The sequence below is a fragment of the Eurosta solidaginis genome, chromosome 4 (assembly GCF_040869045.1).
Source record: "Eurosta solidaginis isolate ZX-2024a chromosome 4, ASM4086904v1, whole genome shotgun sequence".
Lineage (NCBI taxonomy): Eukaryota > Metazoa > Arthropoda > Insecta > Diptera > Tephritidae > Eurosta > Eurosta solidaginis.
This window is the reverse complement of record NC_090322.1, coordinates 183,896,037-183,921,695: the sequence shown is the minus strand read 5'-3', so window position 1 is coordinate 183,921,695 and position 25,659 is coordinate 183,896,037. Positions and strand designations below refer to the sequence as shown.

The 25,659-nt window shown below is 35.7% G+C and overlaps 1 protein-coding gene across 1 annotated transcript in view; it reads left to right on the top strand.

Moving 5' to 3' along the window:
• N (neurogenic locus Notch protein) overlaps positions 1-25,659 on the top strand; it is a 328,538-nt gene that overhangs the window by 88,977 nt on the left and 213,902 nt on the right. The window contains exon 2 of the mRNA XM_067784145.1: positions 16,244-16,319. Within this exon, the coding sequence (XP_067640246.1) occupies positions 16,244-16,319 (76 nt within the window). The remainder of the gene's footprint in view (positions 1-16,243; positions 16,320-25,659) is intronic.

Genomic DNA, 25,659 nt, shown 5'->3' with positions numbered 1-25,659 from the left:
TCACACTCTCTTTTTCTTTTTTCCCATTTAGTCGTTTTTTAATATTGCTTTCCCTACCACCGATATGTCTCACTGTAAATAAATAAGGCCGTATTACAATTTCCTCTCCCCTCTCCTTTACATTCCCTATATCTGCATCTTACCATCTTCATTTCATCTTCAGTCGGCCCTTTTGCTTTTCTCGGCGCAGGCGTGCGAGTGGTACATATTTAACACACTCAACTCCTTACGCGGCAAGGGCGGCTAAGATAATCTCTTTGGTGTGTTTGCTCTCTTCTTCTCTTCGGTCTTTAACTATCTAAACCGCTAGATGGTGGTGTTGTCGAAATGTGGCTTTTACTAAAAGCAATCTTTAAGTAACACTTACAACAATCAAATTCAAGTGGGATATCGAATGCTAGGTTACTTCTGATATATTGCAAAATCTTATAAGATGATGTTTGATGCGATGCTGCCATTATGACTCATTATATATGGTAATATCCAAGTTCTTATATAGGGGAACTGAACTCCTTCAAAAGGCGTTTATATGTACTTGAAATTTGCCAACAGAAATAACTACATACATATATCATAATATCAACACCAATGACAGAATCAACAATACCAAACACAAACATCTCAGTATCTACATATGTATATGGTAACATACAATATGTTGCACTCTTTTAATTGATGTCAAATCAATTGAATTCAGCTGCGACCAATGCAAATTTTTGCATTGAACAAAGAATTGCTATTACAGAGCTGTGATGGCTCGTTTAGTGGCGCATTGACCGGCTGGTCACCTCTATAAAGTGCCTATTTTTGGTGTTGTGCCATGTAGGCTGTGTTGGCTGGCTGGCTGTCTGTCAAATGACTCCGTCGTCGGCACAAGGCAATACTCGATAAGTGAGTCAACTCACATATGTATCTACTAAGTATCTGCATATGTACTCGTAATAATGTATTTTTTTTGCATTCATTGTCTGCTTGCTTCCCCAAGTTTTATTCAATTGGCTGTTTTTATTGTCAATTTTTTTTTTGTTTATTAAAAAGCTCAGCCTGACCGCGCTCAGTTCAAAGGTCTGTCTTTCGGCATTTGAAAATTTCAACAGCGTGTTGCCACAATTATTTGCAATTTATTACATGCGTCAGCGGTGCGGCTTTTGCTTCACTCAATTAAGTTTACAAAAAATTTGCCAAAGTCTCTGGAGGGGACTGCGATTCTCTAACTAGCGAATTGAGAATTCGTGTTTAACAATTTTCGACTGTAATTCTTTATAAATGTATTTATTTATTTTTAGTGTTTTTTAATAAATGCTGTTTTTATATATGTATGTGTACGATTTCATCTCTGAATGAAGTATATGTGTGTAATATATTGTATATAAATAGAATGGGCATATGTCATACAAGCTTGCTTTCAGCGTGTGCTCTTGACGATTGTGTTTTGCAAAAAAAGTTCATTCATTCATGCATTCATTAGCTTCGACTGACATTCATCATCCTCCTATTCAGCTGGAAATTATATGTAGATATACATACATATATACTGCGCCTGTAGTAGACTCATGGTGCGCAATGATCGAATACAAAAATTTGTTGATGTATTAATTTTTTCCTCTTAGATTTTTTTATGCAAATTTGGTTTTAAAAAATTAAATATTTACTTTTATTTTATTTAGAAAAGAGATCTAAAAATTTAAATTTTTTAAGAAAAATATTTTGAGTTAATGATTAAGACACCAAAAAAGTCTTCATGATAGCAAAAAATTGTTAATTTTTATATATATTTTTTAATATTTTACAATCCTTTACACGCGTTTTACATTTTTTTATTGGTTCATAAAAGGCTTTGTCGAAAATTTACATACGAGGTACAAAAGGCGGCCAACGTTGGGCTTTCTAATGTTGCTTTGATCACGGTGTGGGCTTGTTACTGATAATTTAGTAGATAAGAACAGCTTCGTTAGAAAATAATATGAATCACAGCGAATGTTTCGCATAGTAGCTGCGTACTCCTATACTAAAGCACACTTAAACAATCAAGTCACCGCAAGGGCTGTAATATTTCAATCTCCAAGGTGACATCCCGGAAAGTACCAAGCCGAATTGGTAGTTTATATTAAGACGGCACGATATCAGAAAGTAAGCGAAGTGTAGTCACTACATTGTGCGTGTAAGATTTGATATAAGAGAAACCAGATAGAAATCATTAAATAGAAATGAACGAAGGCAGAAAAACAAGTAGATGATACATAATTAAAGAAGAAAGCGAAATGATAAAAGAAAAGAAGTAAATGTAAATAACATGAAATATAAGAAGCGGAGGAAGAAAAAGAGCAATCTACTTATCTATGAGTTGTCAGTTTGTTATCGTTGCTTAATCGACGAGCTATAGAAAAGCTATCGATTTATTATTGTTGTGCTATCGTCTACGTATAGACGAGCTATAGATTTGTTATTAAATTGTTAAACAGTTGCTATCGATAGGTAACCGGTGAGTTATCGATTTATTTTCGACGCGTTATCATTTTTTTTATCAAAAATGTATCGATGTACTATCGAAAAGTTGCCGATTTGTTATCGGTTGGTATCGATTAATTATGGAAAAGTTATCGATTTGTCGTCCGAAAATTGTGAATTGAGGTCCAGTTAAATTGCAACCCCAAGATAACCGATATCGATGTACTATCGAAAAGTTGCCGATTTGTTATCGGTTGGTATCGATTAATTATGGAAAAGTTATCGATTTGTCGTCCGGAAATTCTGAATTGAGGTCCAGTTAAATTGCAACCCCAAGATAACCCAAGGCTCAGTGAATGACCATTATTATAAAATGTTCATTCACACAAAAACAAAAAAAACGAAGCACAACTAAAAAATCATGTTTTATTCGCTTAGTTATTTATAAACTCAAATGCTTGTAGCTCCTTTAATCTGACCGCTAGCCATGCTTTCATTATTTATTCATTCATTCATAAGTTTGAAAGATTTTTTTGTATTGAGGAAGTTGTTGAATATAGCAACAAACTGATTCTGAGAAAAATCGCACTCAAAGTGCCATACGTCAGCTGATTTGAAAAATAATGACCAAAGTGACCTCTACCAAAGCTGCATATAACACATCAAGATCATAACAGTGATGAACAATATATGACGTGATATTGAAAGAATTTTGTGTTTATTGAAGGAGCTCGATACTATGGCTTATAAACAGCTGATTAACTCCAATATCATTTCGAAGCCTGAGCGGAAAATCGACCTAACTCGACAATCACTTCAAAAACAGCTTATTTTACATAATTTTTAACTGAATTAGGATGCAAGCGAATTTCGAATAAGGGCGTCATTTAATAAAATTCTGAGATGCGGAGTTTTGGAAAGAGATTAGGTAGGATCAGCTAGTTCGCTTTTCCAATTCACGATGGGATGCTTTTAAAACAATTTCTGATATAAGTTGCTTCTTGCAAAAATGATGGTGTTGTGATTTTTTTAAAGGACATTTTTTGATAATGTGTTTTGGAACTGGAAGCAGAATTTGGATATCCCTTCGTCGATTTGTGAAAATCAAAAATTTATCGTAACTGTATATGTAAAAATCGTTATAGTTTTTTAAAGTCTATATAGCCAAGCTTAAAACAAGATGATATTTGTGAAATGTTTTTATTATTTTTATACAGAAAAGAGGTGTCGAATCACCAAACTACAGTAAAAGTAGCATGAATAGCAAAAGGCCTTCGGCTCAAAATAATTTGAAAGGATCGACATGCTTTTGAGCGACGTGAAAAATTTGATACGAGAACAAGGTCAATATTAAAAGCCAAACCTTAATAAATTTACAAAAGTAAGATGTCATAAAGTCGATATAAATTTAAAAAATTCATAATTTTTAACTACTTTGACGTGCAATGATCATCAGCGAGTACATTCACATGGAGTTCTGAGCATATACAGCAGCGAGCACGAGAATAGCAGTAACAATTTTCATCAAATTTCGTCAATGAAATTTCTTGTTTTTTATTTTCGATAATCTAAGAAAAAATTTCTATGAATTTTGCAACCGAAACTATGAAAACCAATATAAAGAAAATTTCTTACATCCGGAAAATTGGGAAGTGTTGCGAAAATTTACAACTTTTTGTTTCGAGATTTTTGAACGTTTTTGAGTATATAGTTTTGTAGCTCAATCAACTTTAGTCTAGCAAAGTATAAGTTATAGGTCTCGCATTAATTTAAGGAGTTTTGTTTTATGAAGGGTGTAACAGATTTTCCTGCAAAAAAAGTGTAAATAATTTTTTTTTGCAATGTGAACAGCATGTTCAGAGTACTCAATATAAAAGTTCAAAATTTTCGTCGATTTTCCGGAATTTTCGAATGTTTTCGGAAACATTTTTGAGATTGAGAAGTTTTTTCTTATACTATGGAAAATAAAAGAAAAAAGGATTTAATTTAAATTAAATTTGATAAAAATTGCCACTAATATTTTTCTGCGCGCGGCTGTATGTATGTATATATATACGCATGTATATAAAGTTAATGCACTTAGCATTGTGCCATGAAAATTTGTGACAAAAATAAGACTATAATAAAAATAAAATATTATAGAAATGTAAATAAAATGTAAAAAAAAAAAATTCAAAGAAGCAATTTAAACGTGAGTACGCGCATTGGGAGTGTCAACGATGAATTCAGGTGTGCGTGCTCGGAATTAAAATATTTTCTGTCATAATTGAATGAAAGAAAAAGAAATATGTTTTGGGGAAGAGATATGGTTTTAATGATTTTTATTCAAATAGGAATGTTGATGTCGTGAATAATTAATTAAAAAAGCAAACAATTCTTGCGTCAAAAATAAATCCAATGGTCAAAAGTAGTCAGCGCAAACAAAAATTTCAACACCGTTTTCAGTTAGTCACTTATCTGTAAGCTATCGAAATTTTCGTTTTCTCCATGCAAACTGAAGCTTGGCGTCTCAATTGAGTGTAAGGAAAAAGTGTAAACAAAAGTCAGCTGTTTGGCTAGTTTTCGTGTATTTATAATAGTTTTTTGCTCTTTGTTCTACAAAATATTCACAATTATCGATTTAACCGTGGGTTGGTCACCCTGTGTTGGTGAAAGCGAAAATGTCAAATGAAGCTATCTAATAGATTGCTATCCTCCGCGTAAAATCTAACTTAACTGGAGATGGCGAAAACGGCTCTAAATCAGTTTAGGAAGATTCTTCCTAAATAGTTCATCATTGAAACTTTTTCTAAAGAATTATATATCGATATCGATTCACATAGTATCCACTTGTAGACAAAATCCTTTCGATATAGAGAGTTTAACGCAGCGCCATCTACTGTTTGTAAGCATTTCATTCGCTAACTACCTTAATGAACAACAAATAAAAGCGAACGAATTATGATTACTATTATTATGACTATGCTGCATAACCAATTACACGCATAGTTTAAGGCCAATTCTACATATTAAAACACATATGTCAGCATATCATATGTATTCACCCTACAGAATATAGGTATGCACAACACATGCCTTAACATCATCATCACCATCATTACCATCGTTTATTCCAGGCATGCTTAACGAACGAAACGATATCATTTCGTTACGATAATCAACGTTAATAAACGAAACGAAGTCATTTCGTTTCGTTTATTAACGTTAAGAACGACAAATTAACGTTAATTTGACGATCTTAACGTTAATAAACGAAACGAAGTGACTTCGTTTCGTTTATTAGCGTTGATTATCGTAACGAAATGATATCGTTTCGTTCGTTAAGCATGCCTGGTTTATTCAAAGCTCAATCTCAAAACGCTTGTGACTTATATCATTTCACCTGACGATTTAACATCAAACACTTAAAGTACTACATGCCAAACTCGCATTCCTCCCGCCACCCTTTTATATGTAAGCCGTTTACCTTTGAACTTTGCCCATTTTTTTCTCACAAACATTTCTATGCGACTTATTTTTGCACATAAGAAATCACTCTTTATTATGTGGGCCGTTTTTGAGGTAAAAATGTAGCGTAAAACAAAAGCAGTAAACGTGTTTACTCAAAGGCAACCAACAACAACAGCAACATCAATAACTAACAACATGTGGTAATAACTTTTTAATAATATATTGTATAGCCAACATAAGAAACAAATACAACAATACAGAACAAAAATGGCGAAGAAAAGTAATGAATTTAAGGGATTCAAGCCAAGATGAGTTACAGTGGGTTGAAATGCATTAAAAACTGCGAAAATACTTTTTAAATCGAATGTGAGGTATATCCTTTCTAAATGACGATGGAAGTTATGACAAGCCCGGACGATGGAACCAACGCCACATCAAACTACTATGTCAACATGAAAATGCCAATATTCGTATTGAAAAATAATAGTGCGCAAAACACTCACAACTATCGCAACACTTGAAAATACCCCTTTTGAGATAATCATCACGCACCATCTTCTTTTCTCAATTTCCCTGCAAAGCTCATCCTCATGAGTATAGAGTATACTTTAACCCCATACTGAAGACGGTAATTCGAGTGGTAGAACTAAACAGCTCAGAAACGTGGGAGATTGGTTATTTGACCTATATATAAAAGAGTAAAATTTGAGTTTTGTAGCGTACGAGGACAACAGACTTTGACAGCCTCATCACTGTGGATAAATACACATTCGAGGTTCCTAGGAGAATTAGAGAAAATTTAGTGATTAGTTGTACAAGCTTCTGGAGACGTTGCTCGTGGTTTGGAGTAAATGCTCAATCCCAGCAGCAGCTCTCATCGACATATTTCCTTGCAGCTATGAAAAGAGCAGACATCCAGTGCTCTAGGAAAAAGAGGTTAAGTATGGCTTTAAATGCGTTTAAGCCTCCAAATGGCGTTCCTTACAGCTACGGAGGAATGGATTGCGTACTTTCCTCTGCTGGAATAAAACTGTCCAGACTCCTTTACGTCAAGAATAATTTAAGAGATTTAAGTAAATATACAAAACTAATACACTCGAAATTTCTTCTGAGCGGTCTGAAGTTATTTTTTGTTATGGTGTAGAAGCCGGCGGTTCTGCCCACTCAGTCATACAACCGTCCCGCTGCTCGTTTATTGACTGATGTAACTATCATACCTCGACGGCATATTCTTTTTATAAACCTAAAAGTATGGGGAATACTTTTTGGTGCAATCAACAGAACTGTTTTAGTTTGCTTGAGCCCAAAAGTATTCCCCATACTTTATGTTCTAAATAAAATGTTTTTAAACGTGAAAACGGTAATGTGGAAGTGCCTGTTTCTACACTAGAATGACTGTTAAGTACCGAGATTCGTCTTCCAGTATGCGGAATGGTGGGTGATGAATAGCAATGTACAACAAAATTAGAACTTGTTCTTGCAACAGAGTAACCATGGTATTTATCAGAAAGCGGACTCCCGACACATAATTTTCCATGAACGCACTTATAGTATAGAACGTCTGAGTTCCTTTTTTGTTTTTGCAAGTTATGGGGCTACAAGCGTTAGCAAATCTTTAGCAGCATCTTGCATAAACACTTGGGAGTGTATTCACAATAGATTTTTGAAAATTGCTCTGTGCAAAATATTCACAATCATCAATTTAACTGGGAGCTGATCACCCTGTGTTGGTGTTAACGAAAATGTGAAATGAAGTTATCTTAAATATTACTATTCTCCAGATAAATTCTAGCTTAACTAGAGATGGTAAAAACGGCTCTTAAAGTTTGTTCAGGGGAAATTGTCTGTGCTGCTTCACCTTCCAAAAAAACCAACATGGTTACCATAATATGAAAAGGTGGCTTATGACTCAAAAAAGAAATTGCGAGAAACAGCTGTTAGAGATAAACAATGCATTTCTTCAGTTTCTTAGTAGTTTTCTTTTTTTTTTAGTCATAAGTCACTTTTTCATAGGCCGGGTCACATAATAAAACTGCTGTTGCACACTGTAATTGGTTATTGCATTAAAAATTTGAATATTTTAAGCAAACTTTCAAAGTAGTACGCCCACTGTGCACGTTCCCCAATCAACGCATCATTTCATGCGCTGCGCTACCAAAGGGCCCAAGCAGCTACTTAGCAACTGCGTCGATGAATGATGTGCACAGGAATTCAATCATAATATAATATATTGTAGCAAACATGTGGGTATAAATTAGTGGTGCATATGTACATATATACTTATTACAACAAAAAAAAAAAAAATACTGCAACTCCAAAAACCAACAAAAACACTAAAAAATACATACATACTTATGCACTTTTGACAGCGAAAACAAATGAGCAAAAGTTCACTGCACTGCTAGCGTAAGCAATTTTATAAGAACACTAACAACAACAAAAAACCATATAAATTATTCATAAGAAACAATCATAAGCATTTATGCGCCTGCTTGACTGGTTCGTACATTCGTTACGCCACCCATTGCTTTTGTGCCAACGTTGCAGCCGCCTGCCTGATTATGCTGCGTTGTCGATTGTTTGTAATATTTGTGGCTGTTGGTGATGACGACTTATTTGAAGCATTGTTGATGAGGGCCGAACGAACGATGAGCGATGGATGGACAAGTCAATGACAATGTTGGCAACAACAACAAAAGCCAACTCAATTGCAACAGAACAAGAAAATGTGAAAGCAGGCTGAAGGGACGTAAGAGGGTGGAAAAAACTTGACTTGTTGTCGTTAAAGTGAAAGAATTTCTGTTGTTGTCGCCATTGCATTGTTGTGGCCCTTTTAACCGCTTGTTTTGTTTGAGTGTTGTTGGCTACGCAACAGAAATTCGCTCGCCCATCATTAATCAGCCGCATTGATGTCAAAATGTTTAAAGTAAAAATTTAAATGATTTCGTTGTATGAACGCATAAGTTGAAAATTGTTGCTTTTTCCACTGCGTTAACAGTTCTTTTTGTTGTAATTTTATTGCATTCACTTGTTTTTTTGTTGCGCTTATCACAGCTATTACTTTTTTAAATTGTGGTTCACTCTTTTATTTAAGTGACATTAAATTTGGCTGTTTGGTTGTATGTACCTACTAGTGGTTTGTTGTTGTTGTTGGCTTGGTTTGATTACTACCGTTCGTTGATTTTGTTGTTGACGCACTGCTTTGCTTGATTGGCTGTTGTTGCTTGTTGTCATTTGCTACTTACTACATTTCGCCACTTCCAACTTTCCGCTTTTCGTTTGTCACCATCACTTGAATTGTGATGTGATATGTCCGGGAGAGTGTTGCGCTTGACAGCTCATTGCTGTTTGAGTGAGATTGAGATTTGAGGTGATATTGTCCAATGTGTTTGCAACACTTCCACTTCCCTTTGTTGCACAGCACGTAGTAAAAGTTGTCACCTTTTTGCCTGCGGTTTGGAAACACTCTGATTAATACTTGATTATATATTATTGATGTGAGATGCGAGCATGGAAAGAGGTCAAAAGGCGGGTATAAGGCAGGCAGTAAACAAATGAGGAGCACTAATTGGATGATCTCTTTCAGTTTTTTTGTTGTTCTTTTTTTTAGGAGGAATTTGCAAGAAAGGCGTTGATTCATATTCTGAATTGATGATTATTTTGAAATTTCTTTTTCTTCCGAACACTGGACTTCCCATTTCACATTTTGTTTCGATACCCTCCATTATTTCAAGACTTGATGAGATACTCGTATAATGAGATTTTTGTTCGTTGAGTGGGGACTTTCCTTTTCAATTACCTACTGAGTACAAAGTAGCTTCTGTTCACCAGATTTATTCTATGTGTGAGGATATATCTATTAGCTTCAAAAATAATTTATTTAGGCTTTTCAAAAAACGTTTTTCCGAGATCATTTATTAGTCACATCGCGTAAAAAGCATACGAAGCTTTGGTGTTTTATAGCCGCGGTTGAATGTCATACATCAAATAGCTTCACAGTAATCAGAACAGTTGTCAGTTTTTCACAATTTACCTCTTATTATTTGTTGGTTTACTCCTTCTCTTACTCCCACTGCTTCTCTTCTTGTTACACTCCTTCCATTCCGTTTCTCTCACTCTCTCCACTCGCTTTTTTTCTTTCCCCTTTTTTCTCCCTATTAATTTTTTTCTTTCTCTTTAAGTGTCCCCTTTTTCCATTTCTCTTCCTCACTTTCTTCTTTTTCAATTTGCTTCCCACTTGGCCGTCCTTCTTCTGGCCCTTTCACCCCACTTCCTTCGCGTATTCCGGCTTCCTATGCCTTAAATTTTCCTTTTCCTTTTGCACTTCCCCTCCTTTTATCTTAACCTCACTTTCTTCATTGATTTTTCTTGGACTCTTCCATAATTTTTTTTTAATACAATTTCTCTACCTTCGTTTTCCACAATCCCCTTTTTTGGCCCTTCCCTCTTTTCTCTCACCTTTTATATCCATTCTTCTCATAGTTTGCTTTCCATTCCCTTCCTCTATATCGTCCTCTTGCTCTCCGTCTTCCCCTTTTCCTTTCTCTCTATCTCTCTTTCGACTTCACCTTATCCCTTCACCTAACCGTTCTCCTCGCAGTTCCTATTTCTCTTCTTCATCTTTCATACTTTTTGTATTTACTCTGCCTTTTATTTTTCCTTTTATCTTTTTTGCCACCTCATCTTCACCTTCTTCCTCTCATTCTCTTGATCATCGCTTCTCCATTTCCGCCTGCCTTTTCCTCTCCTATCCATTCCCTTCAAATATTGATTCACTATACAATGTATCCGATTTATACCTAATACATTTCCGAAAGGGCGTGACACCCCCACTTTCCCACAGATACATACTACTTTCTATTTAAGATACATATATGTATCTGATTCTGCCCTGATGTTAAAACGTCTCTCTTTTTCTCACTATCTTTATCCGATTGTATCCTGTCTGTAGTGAGTCCGCTGGAATCGTTCAGACCTTTTCTAAAGGAGGTGCGAACGGGGCAAGTCATCGGCCTTCATCCTCCGATGTCTTTCACTGAGGCGGCAAATTCCATGATTTTTAAGAAGCGAAATGATTTGTGACGGTGTCTTCACATTAATGCCGGTTTTTATCCATTATTAATAATCGCAATCAGAAACAAAATCACAGCATAAAACTAACTGTGAAGATATAAATTAATGACGCTGTGATTAGTGCTACGCTGGTGTGGCATCAAGCTTTTAGCTATGACGTTTGTATATGCAGCTTATTGCAAGATATATGGTTCCTTATTCGCATCCCCATTCAGAGTTTCATTTGTATATATTAAAGCATTTGTTATTGGGATAAGAATTGTGACTGCCATTTCTGGTAAGCATGATCAATAACCAAACGCCGATACAGTCAGTCATTCGTGTAGACCTTTACAACTGTCGCTGTGGTATTTTAGACACTGTGACAAAATCGCAGTGACATTAATATTCTCCAACTCTTTGACTGATATGCTTCCACCGCTACCTTTGAAATGGATCAACCGTGTCCGTTGTTTCACAATTCCCCTGCCGACCATCAACTTGTTCATTTTTCACCTATAATCAATCTACTGGCAACTTCTTCACCAAAGAAGCAATCACCGTTTCGTCATTATGGTCACCCTTACCGGCGGCTTACCACGTGGTCATTGGACACCATCCAACTTTTCAACGGCTAACCGTTCGCCGATTCACCGGTTCCAATGTAATTTTGGGTATCTATCGAACTATTGAGTTTTCACTTCTTTCACCGGCTGTTTTTGGCATCAACCATCCGTTCATAGATTCCGCCAACAGCTTCGGAACCGTCCTGACTGCTTCCTCTTATTTTAAAGCGGTGACTAAGTCATCTGCCATTCATTGTCCTGTTATCTCCTCGAATCTGGATCGGCGAAGTGATGCTCCAATCTTCAATGAACGCTTCCTCTTTTTTCTTCTTTTGGAAATAACAAAACAAAGTTGTTAACCCAAATACGCGCGACATGAAAAGATTATCTGCCTTAGCATTTATCGCTGTCTTTTCGGACATGCTACGATGAAAATTTAAAGATATTTGACTGTCTTAAAGAGTTTGTGTTATACACATAATGTGAAAATTGAGTTTTTTAACATATATACAATTGAACTTGGCGGCCACCGTGGTGTGATGGTAGCGTGCTCCGCCTACCACACCGTATGCCCTGGGTTCACACCCCGGGCAAGGCAACATCAAAATTTTATAAATAAAGTTTTTCAATTAGAAGAAAATTTTTCTAAGCGGGGTCTCCCCTCGGCAGTGTTTGGCAAGCGCTCCGGGTGTATTTCTGCCATGAAAAGCTCTCAGTGAAAACTCATCTGCCTTGCAGATGCCGTTCGGAGTCGGCATAAAACATGTAGGTCCCGTCCGGCCAATTTGTAGGGAAAATCAAGAGGAGCACGACGCAAATTGGCAAAGAAGCTCGGCCATAGATCTCTTCGGAGGTTATCGCGCCTTACATTTATTTATTTTTTATACAATTGAACTTATTTGGTAATTGACGTATATATAGAGATACATTTAGTTCATTCGCCGTTAATTTCTGTATTTATTTTCGAATTGAATTATTTTTATCATAAAAAGTTTGCATTATTGCTTGTATATAGTAGGTATATGATAATTTTCACTTTATTTGTATCGCAATTACACAACTCCAGAGACTTTTTATACCTTTCATGAAAATGAAATGGTATATTAATTTCGTCACGAAACCCAAAATTGTGTCCTTAAAGGAAAATAGATAGACCCACCATTAAGTATACCGAAATAATCAGGTTGAAGCGCTGAGTTGATTTAGCCATGTCCGTCTGTCCGTCTGTCTGTTTGTATGCAAACTAGTCCCTCAATTTTTGAGATATCTTGATAAAATTTGGTGAGCGGGTGTATTTGGTGTCCGATTAGACATTTTTCGGAACCGGCCGGATCGGACCACTATAGCATATATCCTCCATACAACCGATTTTTCAGAAAAAAGAGGATTTGTGTCATATCTTACTCAATTTTACAGATTGAAGCTTCAAACTTCACCATATAATTTCGTATATTGCACATATTGTTGCCTGAAAAAATTGATGAGATCGGTCGTATATATAGTATATATATGGTGGTATATATAGTATATATATATAGTAGATATATATATTTTCGCAATTTTAGCCCCATTTTAACAGCTAGAAGCTTCAAATTTCACGAATGCTTACGTATATAGCATATATTGTTGTCTGAAAAAATCATAGCGATCGGTGGTATATATATTATATACTTCATATAAACTGTAATTTTTGCCCCTTTTTTCGGCTAGAAGCTTCAAAATTCATCAGATTTCATCAAATAGTTACGTTTACGTCATATATTGTTGAAATACGTGCTTCGTAGTCATAGTTTTTACACGCAGACCACAAAAAACCTGAAACTTTGCATCCTCACACGAAGTACCTACCTGTTTTTTATCTTATATTTATCTTAAAAATCGTTTAGGTATGTAGATCTGTTCACTATATATGTCTTATCTTATACATCCAATTATTCGGAGATTACGAACGGGATAAGGTTATTGTTCAGCCCCATTCATGAAAGGTATGAAGTCTTCGGCTGTGCCCGTGTGTCCCGTTCTTACTTTTTTTTTTAATTTGCGCATGCGCGCATATTCTTATGCCGTATACTTAAAGCTGGTCACAACAACTTAGCCTAACAGTAAGTTAAGTTTCGTAGGCGACTTCCATTTGCAACCAACATACTGTAATGCAATCTTAACGACTTTTGCCATGTCACGTTAGTGTTTTTATTGTTTGTCGGCGGCACACCTTTCGTTTGTTGCCCCTCCGTCAAAAGTTTGTTAGCGGCTTAACTTCCTTAAAGCGCACAGCTGTGCTTGAGTGGCTTGATATATGTTATTTTTTTACTATTATATATACTTCTATTTTGTTTTTTCTCTCGTTTCAACCACACTTTTGCTATATTAGTTTTCAATATAATTTTATATTTTGTTTGTTTGTTATTTTACTGCTTGCAACGCGTGTTTATTTCACTTTGTTTGTGCACACAGTAAGGGCCAATCGTGCTCTGTAGTTTTTGCGTTTTATTGGATTCAAGGTTTTTTTATTTTCATTATTTAAGTTTTTCTTTCTTAAATTTTTTATATCATTTTATATATGTTTGCTCCGCTCTATTCACAGCCCCTACCGGCAGCACGGCTTACCAATTGTGCCACGAAAATTGCAAAATTAACGACGGCGCCGTTGCCACCAATTCATTTTGACACTGTCAGCCAATGTAATATTTATAACTTTCCACATGAAAATCTCCACCTCAATTGTTGTATCTCCAATATACACAAACATGCAACGTCAGGCGTCGGGTTGAGTTAGTGGCAGTTGTCATTAGTGGCAAGTATGTGCCACAAATCAGTAAAATAAATGGATTGGATTAGTCTATAAAGGCGCGAGATACTGGAACTCAGCGGAATTGGATGTCGAGTATTTTTTTGTTTGGCTACGAAATTGATTCTTAATTTATTTTATTTTCTTTGAATGATTTTGTGGGTAAATTTATATTAAAACCTCTACTTTTAACGCGCTTATATCAGCTTGACTTGAATGTTTGTAACTTCCTTGCTATACTACATAATAATAAAAACTTACGTATACGCACCGGTACCCGTCTTTTAAGCTTTTTATACCCAGCTGAGCAGAGCTCACAGAGTATTAATTTTTTTCGCATAACGGTAATCGTAGCGGCATAAACTAATCGAGCTAGATATAGACTTCTATATATCAAAATGATCTAGGCGAAAAAATAAATTCATTTAGCCATGTCCGTCCGTCCGTCCGTAAACACGATAACTTGAGTAAATTTTGAGGTATCTTAATGAAATTTGGCATGTAAGTTCCTGGGCACTTATCTCAGATCGCTATTTAAAATGAACTAAATCGGACTATAACCACGCCCACTTTTTCGATATCGAAAATTGCAAAAGACCGAAAAAGTGCGAAAATTGATTACCTAAGGGTTGACCTTATGACGCAGAATAGAAAATTAGTAAAATTTTGGACAATGGGCGTGGCACCGCCCTTTTTAAAAGAAGATAATTTAAAAGTTTTTCAAGCTGTAATTTGGCAGTCGTTGAAGATATCATGATGAAATTTGGCAGGAACGTTACTCCTATTACTATAGTATGTCTTCTAAATAAAAATAAAAATTTTAAAGAAAATTTTAAAAGTAAAATTTTAACAAAAAATTTAATATCTTTACAGTATATAAGTAAATTATGTCAACATTCAAATCCCGTAATGATATGGTGCAATAAAATACAAAAATAAAAGAAAATTTCAAAATGGGCGTGGCTCCGCCCTTTTTCATTTAATTTGTCTAGAATACTTTTAATGCCATAATTCGAACAAAAATTTACCAATCCTTGTGAAATTTGGTAAGGGCATAGCTTCTATGACGATAAGAGTTTTCTGTGAAATTGGCTAAATCGGTTGAAGCCACCCCCAGTTTTTATACACAGTCGGCCGTATGTCCTTCCGCTCGGCCGTTAACCCGATAACTTGCGCAAAAAGCGATATATCTTTACTAAACTTAGTTCACGTACTTATCTGAACTCACTTTATCTTGGTATTAAAAAATGGCGAAATCCGACTATGACCAAATATATACATATATATGATATCGAAAATTTCGAAAAATTAAAAAAATGCCATAATTCTATACCAAATACGAAAAAAGGGATGAGACATGGTGATTCTATTGATTTTTTGACGCAAAACATAACTTTAGAAAAAAATTTGTAAAATGGGTGTGACATATACCATATTAAGTAGAAGAAATTAAAAGTTCTGCAGGGTGAAATCAAAAGCCCTCGGTACCCGACAGATGATGTTCTGGGTCACCCCGGTCCACATTTTGGTCGATACCTCGAAAACGCCTTCACATATACAACTAAGCGCCACTCCCTTTTAAAACCCTCATTAATACCTTTAATTTGATACCCAAAGCGTACAAACACATTATAAAGTCACCCCTGGTCCACCTTTACAGCGATCTCTCGAAAAGGCGTCCACCTATAGAACTAAGGCAAACTCCCTTTTAAAATATTCATTAACACCTTTCATTTGATACCCATGTCATACAAACACATTCCAGGGTTACCTTAGGTTAATTTTCTCGCATGGTGATTTTCTCTTATTTTGTCTCTAAAGCTCTCAGCTGAGTATGTAATGTTCGGTTAGACCCGACCTTAGCCTTGTATTTCCATCGTTTTCCACTTTTCAAACCAATTTATTAATTTCACATTATTATATTTTCTTATATTTCCAGGTTCATCATGCTTGTCTGTCGGTTGTAAAAATGGCGGCACATGCATTACGAAAAGCAATGGACTCTCCTTTTGCAAGTAAGTTCAAGTTATATATGTATAAATATTTGAAATATCATATTTTTTTTAATTTTTTTTTTTTTTTTTAATTTTTCATTGCAAAGCGAAGCGTACTCTTAAAAAAATTATCAACATCAGTTTTAATGGTTTTACACAACTTTTTATAATTTGGGTATTTACGCATGCGCGTTATATTTGGCATTTTAATAAGAACGCGCATGAGTGAGGGCGCCTACAATTTCAAAAAAAAAATAATAAAATTAAATTAAAAATTTCAAACAAAAAAATAATTATAAACGTGATATGTATGTTAATTTAACTTTGAGTTGACAGGTTGATAAATGCTTGGAGGGAATTCGGGAAATACATGTGTATGAGGGTACTTATGCAGATTTACCGGACGCCGCAGAAATGCTTGCACACTTCTTACACACTGCAGTGGTAATGAAAAAGGAAGTTCGACTCCAAACTCAGAGAATGCTATACATTTTTCTAGTTATTATTATAAAGTAAATGATAAGACAAGGACACATCTGCCTACTGGTCTTTCGGAAGGGCTGGACAACAGCCAGATTCCAATATTGGCTATCGTCTCAATTTCAAATATTATTTCAAAATAATATATCATACGCAACTACCCGAGGTCGACGACTATGGACACCTTCAGTCTTTGTGAGATCTTTTTAAACAACGGACAGTTCAACCTAGAGAGCACACATCTATAATGAGTTCTTAGTCATAAGGCGATAGATATAGTAATGAAAAGGCCCAATAGTTGGTAAAGGATGACGCAGAAATCGATGCATATGTGGTAGACGTCGCAAGCGGCAAAGGATAAATAAACAGGAGATACGGCTTCAATATGACCAGTCAAGCAGGAAAGTCTCATGCTCAGTCTTAACTTACTAGTTAAATACATTGACATGCTGCCTTACGTGATGTGATGTATCTTGTTTGCCAGTGTGACATCACCTTGCGACGTAAAGGAATATCCTTTCGTTGTTACTAATCATCTAAACCTTAACTCTCCAAGTGTTTTTAAAGGTTTTTTTTTTCCATATTTATCATTGATTTCATAACGCTAGGCACATATCTGATTACAATTTAATCTTAGTAGGACAAAAGCAATTCACTTGACATTTGTGTCCAGAAAAGAATACGCCCAATATCGTCTAATGTCTATACAGTTGCCGCCTCTTTTTAGTTGCTTTTTTGTCCAATACTGCAATTCTCTTTCAAAAACTTTGCAGACAATTTTCGAACTAAATTCCAATATCAGAATCATTGTTGTCGCACTAGCCTTCATTTATTGTGCTGGTCTTCATACCGATTTGCGCTTTTCAAGACTTTCGTTTATTTTCAGTTTTTATTTTATTTTTCTTGTCTTCGCTTTATCTACTCTTCTTTTCTTTGTTGCTATTCTTCTGCAGCATTGATGAGTCCCTTTGGGAACCTTTTCACATACAACATATTCGTAATACATATAATACACAGATTTTGAGCTCAATCGGCATACTTTGAAAACTTTTTTCTACTTATATGAGTTTTGGTAACCCCATCAACATTTTTGTGCAATGCGAATTAGAGAAGCACATTCCCAAGTCACCATATCTCAAATGTTTGTTCGCAAATGCATCTAAGGCAGAAATGAGCAAACCATTACAAGCGTGTTAGATCTTTATTGAGATTTTTCAGATACAGACACAGCAAAAGGTCGTTTACGTGCAAATCCATCTCGTTTGCTCGAGTAATATTTTAGTCGACGTTCGGCGTCTGGGCAAGAAGGTTGGTTAATGCTGTTTTATCGCTGAAATTTTCTAAACGTGTATGCGAAATCGTGTATTTGGGCCTGTAATTCCCAACTTAAGTATTTATCCACACATTTTTCAGTTTTAGTTCAGAAAGTTACAATTGAAGTTCAGATTTTCTTTATTGGTACTAAGCATTGTAAAGTTTTTGGAGCATAGCGAAGCTTTTACCACATTCACACAAGGAGTGTGCCGAATAAAATTGTTGGTTTGCTACTTTGTAACAATTTACTCGAAATCCTTAGTAGCGTTACGGGATTGAATTTTTTTAGCTGGGAACTATTTTAAGCGCATCATTTATTTTGATTGAGAAAGTTTTTCGGCCATCCTATTACGGACTTTATAAAAATGTTTTTTCTCATTTTATTCAAAAGGATTACCCTGGACTGAAGCAATTTTAAGTTAAGGAGCAGATGAACAGAAAAATATCAATGGCAACTTTTATCAGATTTCGTCAATTACATATTTTTCAAAAAAACGTCTATGAATGTTGTAACTGAAACTATGTGAACCAATCTCACAAACATTTTCGAAAAAACTTCAAAATTCGCGAAAATTTTACGAAAATTTGGAACTTTTTATTTAAAGTTTTCTAAATTTTTGCGAGTATGCAATTTTGTGATCAATCAATTTTAGTCTAACAAATTACAAGTATAAGCCTCTCAAATCCGAATTGCTTTTTTAAACTTCGAAATTTTCGAAAAGTTTTCTCGAATATTAAAATTTTTTCGAATACGCCTATGTAATTGTCTTGGATAATTTCAGTTACAAAATTCATACCAGTTTTTCTTAAAAAAATAATTTAAATGACAAATTAAAAAAAAAATCGCCACTGCTATTTTTCTGTACGTTGCTGTAACTCCGATTTTGAACAATCTGGCACGAAATCGAAACCAGTAGTCAAAATCCGTAAGAAGTGCTAAGATTTTGGAAAAGTATTCGAAGCTCCTTTTTCTGCAAATAAATTGGGAATCTAGCGTTTTTGCAATACAATTGAGAACTTTTTTTGTATTGCTAATTGGGAAGTAAGTCTGAGTGCACTCATGAGCGCGGGAAGAAGTGAGCAGCAGAGAACTATAAAGCGCGGCAGACTTTTGTGAAGATTGTTTGCCCTTTTTGCTTGGTTGGCTGAATGTCTGTCTATTTTGGTTCAGACGTTTTGTGGTTGATGATCTCTACTATATTCTCCAGCAATATATATTTTTGTATCTGTATACCTTTTATTCATTTTCAAGTCTTATTCAAGCTCAATTGATGGTAGCCTGGCTATGACGTTATGTGAAATATGCGCGCCAGTAAGCGTAGTTGTATGCGATCGAGTTTTATTGCGATTTTCAGTAAATTTCTCAAGGTTTTCGCTATATGTTGTGGAGTTGTTGAGCCTCTACCATCTTAGTGCGATGAATAAGCGAGCCTGTAATTAGTTCAACTGATAATGTACATTAACCTGTTTAATTTAGCTTGATTTTTTTTCGTAACCATTTTTTTCGAAATCGCAGTAAAGCACTTTGCTTAAGTAAATCTAAAAAAAACAAATCTACACGTGGCAACAAAATAAACAGCCTACTCACGTACCTACATAATCGTTTAAAGTTAACCTAACAAAAAACGCAGCTATTAGTTTTAGGAAGTGGCTAAAGCTTTAAAATTAGCCACAAAGCAAGTTATCAAAAAATACTTGAGTGTATTTAAACATTTTATGAGTAGTAGGCATATCTTGAAAGCAATTGGTCATCGGTTGTTTGAAGATGTCTGCTGAGACCAACACTAGGATAGCAATCCGCATTCTTTCATTGACGTAGACATACGAATTATTTCGTTGCTTGTATGCTAATAAGACTCTTATAATGGAAAGATGCCAATAAAACAAACAAAAGTTAATTTAACAATATTGACAACATAATTTAAGTGATTGAGTAGGGAATTATGCAAGCAATTTATAAATGTTTATAAAAGGAATACATTCTAAATAATAAATATATTATCTCTATCCTCTTGACGTAGGTGAAAGTCTTAATATACAAAATCGTAGAAACAAAAGAAAGAATTAAAAAAATCACCAGTAGAAAATAAATCCAAAATGGAAATAAATTAATCACTTCATCTTAATCTACTAAATTTGAAAATAATCAGCTGCAGAATAATATCGCAACAACAAAAAAAACTCGTTAAAAATCTCACGACATAAATGATTTTTTGACATTTTTTGCTAAATTGATCACATCATAGTTAATTTAACCAAGTTTTTTGTCAAGAGCACAAATTTGTTCAGTCAGTGCAACAGAATAGAAACGTTTGGTTTCAAGTTATAAAATATTCTGTAGAAATTACAGATTCTTAATCAAAAGAACTCTTTTCATTGGTCATTTAAACAGCGAACAACTGTCAATATTAAGCAAATGCATCAACAAATTTTAAAGATAAACTTACTATTTTGTTTTTATGGCCATGGCGCCGAAGAAATCTTTGATATATTAACAGCCTTCAATGTTATTCTAATGCTAACGAAAAACCTGTTATTTTAACATTTTTATTGGTATCCTTAGGGTGACAGTTAGTAGTAATTGTTAAGTTGACAGAGCGATCACTAACGTATGATGAATTTTTTTTTGTTGATTCGACGGACAGTTCAGAATCGACAATTTATGTGAATTTGATTCAACAGCTTTTCCCGGTTTATTTAAATTTACATAAATTTCTATTGAATTGAACCGTAATTCGTTTTTTTTTCACCAAATTTTTTCTTCTGGTGAATGCAGCACGCACGTAAGATCTTAGACCATATTACAAATTCAGGGTTGGAACAAAATAACCACTCAGCGGGCGCGATCTATTGATAGCTAGGTCTAGTGTAGTTCCGCTTTCACTCTCGATAACTAAATAAGTTGTTGTCTTGAAAGGCAGTTTCGCTGGCTAAAAAGGTATTGCAGGTAGCTTACGTGTATCGTACTCAGAAACGAAGTTTGTTAGTATAATAATCTGCTTTCCATGTTGCGAGCGGGTTACTCGCTTTTACCCTTCGATTTAGCTAGATCTGCTTCTTCTTGTAGCGATCGGGAAACTCCTGAAGGTTTTGGAGAGTTTTATCGACTTTGATGACTGTTTACGGGATATTGATTCGGTACAATCCGGTAAATAGCACCATGCAGGTACGGACGGGAGGTAAACTGAAGTTAAGGGTGTGCGGGTTAAGGTGGTTGACAGAGTGCGAAATTGGTATAACCTTATATAAGGTTTGCAGTCCGCATCTTTACAATAGGGCCAGTATTCGATGGAAAATCTCGAATTGCCCATTAGTTGCAACTTGATTACAACAATAAATAACCTCTTTCAATTATCATTAGTATTTTAAATTATATTACTGAATCAAATCTGATTAAAGATAATTGAATAATTGCACACACCTATTCATTTGTGAATTGTAAAGGAAATTGTAAAGTTACGTTTCATAGCATAATAACAAGTTTTATTGGTTTTTTCAGAGGCTGTGATTCAAAATCTATCCCTAATTCAAAATCTTCCAGATTACATGTCACTACTTTTGCTAATCGACTAATTCCCTTCTCCCATTCCTCGTATTCTAAATAAAAATTCCTTGTGACTTTTTTCACTTCTCCCTTTCCTCCTATTCTAAACAATGTTCGAAAAAGCGGAAACTGGTTATGGGAGAAAAGTAGGTATTATGAATGTGAGGGAGAGGGAGATTTCTCTGCCATTTCATAGGAGTTTTTCACTTGGTTAAATTAAAGGGAATGCATCAAAATAGTTAAAGGAAATTGGTTGTTTTAAGAAAGAACACTTATTTGTATAAATTTGTGCTAAAATATGTATTTACATTCTACCACAATATTCTCACTGTTAATACAACAACAACTACAACCACAATATTCTTTATTTTAAGTCGAAAAGTATATCATAAGCAACGGTAGAGCTCTTGCTTGCAGCCATCCAAAAATTGCGCAAGGATTTTTTAATAAGGCTTAAATAAATTTTGGCATATGACGAAGGACGAATTCAACTAACTTGGCCGCCAGAAAATTGCTTTGCTGAATGAAAGCAGGCAACTCCGGCAGATTTGTGTTATGCGACCGTCTTCTTCTTACGTTCCGCTGTTGATGTTGCTGTGGCACCAATTCATTGCTCATTTCAGTGAATACCACATGAAATGCAGTAAATACAGTGCATTGTTTATATTTTATTTCTTAATTTCCAACAAATTTGCAACAATAATTAAACTTTTCAATATTTTAAACAAAATAAGAAATGTGCAACGAAATTTCAATTGACAAAACAGCTGACTTCGAAAATTCGAAATTCCTATTCCCCAATTATTGTTCTCCCTAGGAGAACAGAATTGGAGGAATTTTTCCGCGGGAGTAAAAAAATCCGCGAGAACAAAATTCCGCGAGAATATTTAGAATTGGTCTGATTATGAATCTAAAAAGTACTTGTACCCACTATTTCACGTATTATATCAATTCCCATCACCATTTCAGTACTATTGCGATTTGAAAAATTGAATCCGATCACTGATCGTATAACATGGTACGGTAGCAGATTTATGAATATCCTACTCGTGTGAATACAGTCGAAGTTTCCGCTGACAACCAGTTGATGATTCCCACTTTTTTAAATGGTTTTATTTAGCTTGAGTTGACAGGCCGGCCGTTGTGAACGAATCTTGTAATTGAAATTTAAGCAACTTCCCGATAAGCTACAAGCTTGAAACTTGGAATATAGTTCAGAACCCGACGACAATGCAATAATAAGAAAAAAATCGCCGCTAGGTGGCGCAAGGATCGAGATATTCGCAAAATTCGCATTTGTGGTCCGATTTGGCTCATATTTGGAACACACAATACATGCAAGAATAGAAATCGACCTGTGAAAAAAAACGCCGCTAGGTGGCGCATGGATCGAGATATTCACAAAAATCGTATTTGTGGTCCGATTTGACTCATATTTGGAACACATAATACATGCAAGAATAGAAATCGACCTGTGAAAAAAAATCGCCGCTAGGTGGCGCATGGATCGAGATATTCACAAAAATCGTATTTGTAGTCCGATTTGGCTCATATTTGGAACACATAATACATGCAAGAATAGAAATCGACCTGTGAAAAAAAACGCCGCTAGGTGGCGCATGGATCGAGATATTCACAAAAATCGTATTTGTGGTCCGATTTGACTCATATTTGGAACACATAATACATGCAAGAATAGAAATCGACCTGTGAAAAAAAATCGCCGCTAGGTGGCGTATGGATCGAGATATTCACAAAAATCGTATTTGTGGTCCGATTTGACTCATATTTGGAACACATAATACATGCAAGAATAGAAATCGACCTGTGAAAAAAAATCGCCGCTAGGTGGCGCATGGATCGAGATATTCACAAAAATCGAATTTGTGGTCCGATTTGGTTAGGTAGGTCCTAGGTACTAGTCATCACACTCCTTATCAATCTAGGGCGTTGATCAGACAATTAAATACAAGCGTTGGACGCGTCATATTTCTATTGATAGTCATAAGTAAAACCAACTGAACCTTAATCAGGTTATGCCACGCCTCACATTTTTAGAAATTTCACGCGCCCAACGCTTTTATTTAATTGTCTGATCAACGCCCTAGATTGATAAGGAGTATGATGACTAGTACCTAGGACCTACCTAATTATTTACTAGCTTTTCGTATTATTATTATTTCATGTAAGTATTGTTTTCAATAAAACCGTTTAACTTAAAAATTTTTTTTTTATTATTTTATTTAACATAATTATAATTTTTATTTTAGTAAACAACAATATGCTTTTATTCCACACATAATTGTTGTTTGTGCCATATTGTTTGAAGGTCGCTTACTTTCCGGCTTAAATAAACTGGCTTACTTGGCTTCATTGGTTGGTTGATTGAGGTTCTTTGGTTGATTGCCATGTTTCACTGGATTTTCACTCAAATCACAAAACTTGAAGGTAGCACGCGCTTTTTTTCATTCCATACACAGACACACATACTGGTACAGCACATTACACTGACGAATAACCGTCAACGCCATTCACCGAAGCGTCGGTCAGGCAAATTATCCAAGCATTCAACCATTCAAGCAACCATACATTCAACAACACATTCCACTGCATATCAATAAAACTTAACGCCGCCACCGCGATCAGTCTTCTCTCACTTGAAATATTAAAACTAAAATTTTTGTTTTCCTTTTTACTTGATCCTCATGTTCACAGCGATTGTGTGAACGTAATTACCTATGCGCCGACATTACCTAGTTTTGGTTTTATTATACCTTTCAAGAAAATGAAATGGTATATTAATTTCGTCACGAAACCGAAAATTGTAAGTCCTTAAAGGAAAATAGTGCTATGGTGCAGATGCCCGGCTGGCTGATGTCCTCGTCAAAGCAAAATCTGACATCACCGCCATCCAAGAAATGCGTTGGACGAAGCAAGGAAGAAAAAAGATCAAAAATTGTGACATATATTGGAGTGGCCATGCGAATAAGCGCAGTTTCGGCGTCGGATTCGTGGTGGGAGAGAGACTTTGTCGCCAAGTGCTGGCGTTCACGCCTGTGGACGAGCGTCTCGCCGCTATCCGAATAAAAGCAAAATTTTTTAATATATCATTCATCTGCGCCCATGCGCCGACAGAGGAGAAAGACGATGAGGTGAAAGACACTTTTTATGAACAATTAGAACGCACATACGAGCATTGCCCCCGTCATGATATAAAAGTCGTGCTTGGCGACTTTAACGCCAGGGTGGGCAAAGAAGGTGTTTTTGGCCCTACAGTCGGAAAGTTCAGCCTACACAATGAAACTTCTCCTAACGGACTGAGGCTGATTGACTTTGCCGGTGCTCGAAACATGGTCATATCAAGCACGAGGTTCATGCATAAAAAGATACATCAAGCTACATGGCTGTCTCCTGATCGAAATACTCGCAATCAGATCGATCACGTTGTGATAGACGGACGGCATGCCTCCAGTGTTTTAGATGTGCGCACGATCCGAGGACCTAACATCGATTCGGACCATTATCTCGTTGCAGCCAAAATACGCACCCGCCTCAATGCGGCTAAAAACAAGGAACAAAAAACACAAGGAAAGCTAGACGTCGAAAAGCTTCAATCACAACAGACTGCCAATGATTTCGCAACTCGACTCTCACACCTGCTCTCTGAGGGCATAACTCATCCTGAAGGAATACAGGAGCAGTGGGAGCATATCTCCAAAGCACTTCGTACCGCCGCCGAGGAAAAAATTGGTTACCGGCGGCCACGAAAAAACAACTGGTATGATGAAGAATGCCGCGTTGCAACCGAAAGAAAAGACGCTGCCTACAGGGCTACGTTAAAAGCGAGCGCGACAAGAGGAGTGTGTGAACGCTATCGTGAGTTGCAAAGGGAAGCGAGACGCCTTTTCAGGAAGAAAAAAGCAGAAGCAGAAAGGCGTGAGTGCGAGGAGCTTGAGCTGCTAGCCACCAGGAATAACGCCCGAAAATTCTACCAAAAAATACGGCGACAGACGGAAGGTTTTA